Source organism: Heterodontus francisci, chromosome 37, assembly GCF_036365525.1.
Source record: "Heterodontus francisci isolate sHetFra1 chromosome 37, sHetFra1.hap1, whole genome shotgun sequence".
NCBI lineage: Eukaryota > Metazoa > Chordata > Chondrichthyes > Heterodontiformes > Heterodontidae > Heterodontus > Heterodontus francisci.
Genome location: NC_090407.1, coordinates 27,184,580 through 27,191,239, shown reverse-complemented (window position 1 = coordinate 27,191,239; position 6,660 = coordinate 27,184,580). Strand labels below are relative to the sequence as shown.

Genomic DNA, 6,660 nt, shown 5'->3' with positions numbered 1-6,660 from the left:
TTTAAATCCCTTCATGGTCTATCTCTAATTTCCAGCCCTACAACAACCCTCCCCTCACTAGGCACTCCACCTCCCTTACTCTGACCTCTTGTCTGTCTTCCCTTCACTGCAGATTAGCAGCAATGTCTTCAGCTGCCTTGACCTTTTCCTCCGCCTCTCCACCTTTAAGACCCTCCTTAAAGGCCCTCTTTTTACTCAAGCTTTTGTTCAGCCTTCCTAATACCTCCTTTGGTCTGTTCTTTTTTTTCTTGATTCTGCCTCTGTGAAGCACCTTGGGATGCTAAAGGAACTGTATAAATGCTGTTACGCCAATGTGTTTTGGTGAATGATAATTTTTTTGGTCCACTGGCTGGAGATCAGAATTTGTATTTTTTTTTAAAAGACATTTTTAAAAAGACAAGTTACCAGCAAAGTCATCCTTTCAGCTTAAGATGATCTAATTTGTAACACTGTATCCAATACTGCAATGCTTTTGAGGAGAGACCGAATGTCCTCAGTCCAATGCTCAGTCCTCAGCATGAACCAAGGACCCAGGAAGTTTAAAGGAACTACCTGTTCTCTCAAAGAAGAAATACTGCTCACTGCTATGTTTTGAATCACCTAAGTGACTGTCATGTGACAATCCCCTCCCCATCTGTGGTTTTAAGCTGGTGTTTTCTCTGCAGCAGAGGAGAAGCAACTGGACCCTGACATGAGCAGACCTAAGTGGGGGGTCTCTCCCTCTTTCTCGATTCCAGCTTGAAAGCTTTCAAATCCTGCTTGTTGACTGACCACCTACATACTCCGGCTCCAATCTGAAACCTCATTGGAGGAAATCATCCGCCTCGCAATTTCCACAAGACTCACCGCACCAGTCATCTACCTCTTCACACTAAAAGCCTCAGGACCACCGAATTCAGCTAGAAGCCAGCCGAATCACCAAACAGCACAGACTATACCTTTTTAATGGACTCTAACTCAACCAATCTACCTTTCCCTATTCTGTAACTGATCCGTGTATATGTAAACCTCTAGTTGTGTGTGTATGAGTGAAAGTTGGTGTGCTGTTTGTTATTTTATTCGGTTTAGGTACAATAAAGTTAACCGCTTACTTTGTTAACTCAAAAAAACTTGTCCAGTTGGTTCTTGTTATGATCACAGCAAGTAATCAAACACCTCCTGAATTGGCCGGTACATCCACTTTCAGAGAGAATTAAACCTGTTGTGGTCATTCAAGGAGAGGGAAAAGAGAGAAGCCCTTTGACCTCCTCCTCACTTGACAATGCAAGTTAAGAAAAAGAAACAAAATGGGAGGAAGAATTTCTATTTTTGGGAGGAAAAAAAAAAGTCTCATGATACCAGATTTACATTATGGCATTTTCAGAAATCCCATTCAAAAATCTAGGCACCAAATCAAGTCCTGCTGAGACCTTCATCAAATCGTCAGCTGCTGCTGTCTACCTCAACACAAGTGGGGGTTGTTGTAGATTCGATTCTCCCTCCCTCCAGGAAGCATTCTCTGCCTCTTCAGGGTTGATTTATTTTTAAATTGTCTCTTCTCTTGGAGATGCTGACTCTTTGTTGGGGTTTGGGTTCCGCAGGTGACAGCTGATCTTTGGCACCTCGCCTCCAAGAGACCATTCGTGTGTGAGCGAAGAGCGTTCCAGTGGGCTATTCAACTGAGGAGAGCATCACAACTGAGCCTGATCATGTATTCAGCAGACACACACAACACACTTTCCACTAGGAGTGACTAGGAGGTGATCAGGAGCTGTTACGTAGACTGAATTTCCTGTTTCCTTACCCAGAGGTGCTTCTACTGGAGCTCCTGCTGAGGTTGGCTTACTCAGCACTGACTGGAGATCGCTGTGGCGATCTTGAAACTCAATTTTAAAAAAGTAATAAAAATTGTGTGTGAGACAAGGAAAATATTTGGTGAATGGAGCTTTGTTTCCACTCTCAGAATGCTGGTGATAGCATCAAACTGCCCCAGGACACACACACCACTGTCAGTAAATGCACCAAGGACTGTTCTGTCAAGCCAGTCTTAAGACATCTTTATTTCCCACACGACTTGTCTTTGGAATTTGTCTGAGTGCAATTGATTTCCTGATTGTCTGAACAGTTTAGTGCTGTGGACCTATTTGCACTTGAGTGTACCAAATCGGCTTCATGTGAGGAATTACTGGGGTTTAGTGTAATTTATCTTGCAGTGGGGAAGGAGTAACATGATATTAAATAATGAGGTAGAGAATATGATGGACATAGGCTCTGTGGAGGAGCTTGATGGGTTCAAATGGCCTTTTCTTTACTCTGGGCTTTCCTATGGTCCACGATCCCTTTCCCTCTCCCCTTTTACTTCCTTATCTCCCGCTTTCCCTCCATCGCTCTATCCTCTACCTAGTTCTTTCCCCATCTCTCTTCCTTGCCTTTCTTCTCTCTCGTTCTCTCCCTAGTTTTCGATTCAATTCTCTTCATCTCCCCTTTATCCTTTTCCCCCTCCCCTTTATCTATCCTCATACCACCCTCCCTCACCCGCTTTGCTAAATCCCTCCCTTCCCGACCCCATTCTCCATTCCACACCTCCTCCACCTCTTCCTCTCATCCGCCCACCTTCTAACACCCTCCCCTTCCTCAATCCTCATAGCCCCTCACCCTCCTCCTCACAACCCACTCCTCATGCCCACCTCTTCCTCACCCACTCCTCCTCTTACTCACCCCCACCTCCCCACCCCACCTTCTCCCCCTATTTCCTCACCCCTACCTCCTCACTCCCTCGCCCTCCTCACCTCCCCTCGCCACCCTCCTCACTCCCTCGCCCTCCTCCTCACCCTCACGCTCCTCCTCACACCCCCTCGCCCCACCCTCCTCATCCCACCCCACACCCTCCTCCTCACGCCCTCCTCACACCCCTCACCTCCACCACCCTCACACCTCCCTCCTCCTCACAGCCCCCTCACCCTCCTTCCCACACCCCTTCACCCTCCCTCCTCACACCCCTTCACCCTCCCTCCTGCTCCCCCCATCTCATATCCACACCCACACACCACTCACCCTCCTCCCCCCCACCCCTCACCCTCCCTCCTCCCACCCCTTCACCCTCCCTCCTCCTCCCCCCATCTCATATCCACACCCTCACACCACACACCCTCACCCTCCCCCCCACCACCCTTCACCCCTCCACCTCCCACCCCTTCACCCTCCCTCCTCCCACCCCTTCACCTCCCTCCTCCTACCCCTTCACCCTCCTCCTCCTCAGCTTCCTCACCCTCCTCCTCACAGCCCCACCCTCCCTCCTCACCTTCCCTCCCTCCACACCCCCTCACCCTCCCTCCTCACCCCCTCACCCACCCTCCTCACCCCCCCTCCTCACCCTCCCTCCTCACCCCCCCTCCTCACCCTCCCTCCTCACCCTCCCTCCTCACCCCCTCACCCACCCTCCTCACCCCCTCACCCACCCTCCCTCCTCACCCCCTCACCCTCCCTCCTCACCCCTCACCCTCCCTCCTCAACCTCCCTCCTCACATCCCCTCACCCTCCCTCCTCACACCTTCTAACCCTCCCCTCCTCACACCCCCCTAACCCTCCCTCCTCACACCCCTTCACCCTCCTCCTCCTACCCCTTCACCTCCTCCTACCCCTTCACCCTCCTCCTCCTACCCCTTCACCCTCCTCCTACCCCTTCACGCTCCTCCTCCTCACACCCCTTCACCTCCTCCTCAGCTTCCTCACCTCCTCACCCTCCTCCTCACCCCCTCACCCTCCTCACACCCCCTCACCCTCCCTCCCTCCCTCCTCACACCCCTTCACCCTCCCTCCCTCCCTCCTCACACCCCTTCACCCTCCTCACACCCCTTCACCCTCCCTCTTCCTCACACTCCTTCCTCCCTCCTCCTCCTCATATCCACTCACCCTCCCTCCCTCCTCACATCCACTCCCTCTCTCCCTCCTCACATCCCCCCCGCCCCTCCCTCTTCCTCATAGCCCCCTCACCTCCTCCTCCCTCCCTCCTCCTCCCTCCTCCTACCTCCTCCCTCCCTTCCTCCTCCTCCCTCCTCCTCCTCCTCCCTCCCTCCCTTCCTCCTCCCTCCCTTCCTCCTCCTCTCCTCCCTCTCTCCTTTCCTCCTCCTCCCTCCCTCTCTCCTTTCCTCCTCCTCCCTCCCTCTCTCCCTTTCCTCCTCCTCCCTCCCTCTCTCCTTTCCTCCTCCTCCCTCCCTCTCTCCTTTCCTCCTCCTCCCTCCCTCTCTCCTTTCCTCCTCCTCCCTCCCTCTCTCCTTTCCTCCTCCTCCCTCCCTCTCTCCTTTCCTCCTCCTCCCTCCCTCTCTCCTTTCCTCCTCCTCCCTCCTCTCTCCTTCCTCTCCTCCTCCCTCTCTCCTTTCCTCCTCCTCCCTCCTCTCTCTTTCCTCCTCCCTCCCTCCCTCTCTCCTTTCCTCCTCCCTCCCTCCCTTCCTCGCTCCTCCTCACCCTCCCTCCGCCTCCTCACCCCCATCATTCTCCCTCCTCACACCCCCCTCCTCATCCCCTCACCCTCCCTCCTCACACCCTCTAAACCCTCCATCTCCCTCAGTCTCCCCTTTCTGGGGGCGGAGCTGCTGTTTCCATGGTGCCCGCTCTCCGCGGCTTCAACACAGACACCGAGACGGACAGGGAGCGCCCGGGGACCGGCCTCCGCTAACAGAGAGCCCAGCAAACGGTACGGGAGCCGAGGCCCCTGTGAGTGAGTGAAGGTGTCAGACTGTGAATGGAGTGAGTGTAAATGGAGTGAGTGAGGATTTGAGTGTAAATGGAGTGAGTGAGTGAGGGTGTGAGTGTGAATGGAGTGAGTGAGTGTAAATGGAGTGAGTGAGTGAAGGTGTGAGTGTAAATGGAGTGAGTGAGTGAGGATGTGAGTGTAAATGGAGTGAGAGTGAGGGTGTGAATGGAGTGAGAGTGAGGGTGTGAGTGTGAATGGAGTGAGTGAGTGAGGATGTGAGTGTGAATGGAGTGAGTGAGTGTAAATGGAGTGAGAGTGAGGGTGTGAGTGTAAATGGAGTGAGTGAGGATGTGAGTGTGAATGGAGTGAGTGAGTGAGGATGTGAGTGTGAATGGAGTGAGTGAGTGAGGATGTGAGTGTGAATGGAGTGAGGGTGGGGAGGGGGCAGAGCTGCCACTCTAACATTCCAGGTTGGTTACCTTGTGTGGAGGCTCAGGGACTGGAGTTTGGGTTATTTATCAATAGTCTCTGTGCAGAGTTGATTCGATCTGAAATGACGATTAAATAATGAATCCCGTTGCTGGAGGAGGGAAGGGCTGCAGTGTCCCAGGCTCTGCTCTGCTTTCTGATTCCGACCAGGGCAGCAACAGGAGGGTGTGAGGGTGAGTGTGTGTCAGACTGTGAATGGAGTGAGTGAGGGTGTCTGGGCTGGGAAGGGGGGGGGGGGGGGGGGGGGGGTGGGGGGTGGAGACTGAGGTGGGTGTGTGGGTGGGATGGGGCTGAATTAGCCACGGTTCCTCTTCTGATTCTCCAGTGACTCCTGTGAGCACAGGATGGGGCTTGTGTGTGACACCTTCCACAGTTGGATATCCTGAGCCTTGCTGTCTGGGCTTATATATGAAGAATAGGGCGAGCTCCCAGGGGCTGACCCTGCCCTTCTACTGCCAGCACTAGGGAGGGAGAAATGCAGAAAGAAGTCTGTTGCTATTTTAATTGTCATACAAAAAAAGTGTAAAGTATAGGAATTTCTTTTGTTTGTCGGATGTTGGTTTTGACAAAGTGACATTTATTGTCATCTCCAAATGCTCTGAGAAGGTGGTGATGGCCCATCTTAATGAATTATTTTTAAACAATGAATGCCATGTGCTAGGCCTATTCACAAAGGCTTTAAGAGTCATGATTTCTTTTGGTATTAAACTACTAATTGCCATATTTGCTCAGCTGGTTCTGCACTACCATACCCTGCTGCCTGCTTTGGAACAGCAGCTCTTTCTAGAACAGTTAACGTTTCTGATTTATTTCCAGATGCAGGAAGTGGCATGAAGGGTTATTTAAAAAGCTCCAATGGAATCTACGTACTTAAAGCCAAGACAACAACCGTCGGACGACTAGAGGATTCTGACCTGTGTTTGCAGGTGGGTGAGGCGTGTTGGGCACTGATACACTGTGTGACGGCTGTGAGGGGGCAAGCAGCTGGGTGAGGTGGTTTTCAGCACCTGGTGCCATTTTCAAAATCCGGAGAGTGAAGTGGGTAGGCGGCACTGAGCCGTGTAAGATGACCTGGGGTGGGAAGTGAGGTGACGAAGAATGACTTTGAAAGGAAATTGTATGGCCACTGGAAGGAAATAAACTTGCAGGGCTATGGGGGCCTAGCGGGGGTGTGGGACTGACTGAACAGCTCCGTGGAGAGCCGGCATGGACTCGATGGGCCGATTGGCCTCCTTCAGTGCCGCAAATGACTATGACAATGAGTGCCTTAAAAATTGGCCAAATACAGGAATTTTTAAGCCTCTTGCTATTTGATCTTCCTGCTATTTGATCTTAAGCAGAACAGAGCTGGTCAAAATTGGGGGCAGTAGAAGTGTTTTTCAGTGAGTTGGAGCTGTGACTAAGGCCCTTGGATGCTCATCATTCTCTCTGATTCACAGTACATTGCTCGATGATAACTGGTATTAATGTATTCTGCAGCTTTCTTCAGCCATCTCAAT

General features: G+C 52.1%; 1 protein-coding gene across 1 annotated transcript in view; it reads left to right on the top strand.

The window, feature by feature from the left end:
* The first annotated feature begins 5,985 nt into the window (after window positions 1-5,985).
* Window positions 5,986-6,660, top strand: part of fhad1 (forkhead-associated (FHA) phosphopeptide binding domain 1) — a 135,007-nt gene continuing 134,332 nt past the window's right edge. Inside the window, 1 exon segment of the mRNA XM_068017427.1 lies at window positions 5,986-6,087. Within this exon segment, the coding sequence (XP_067873528.1) occupies window positions 5,992-6,087 (96 nt within the window). The 5' untranslated portion in view covers window positions 5,986-5,991.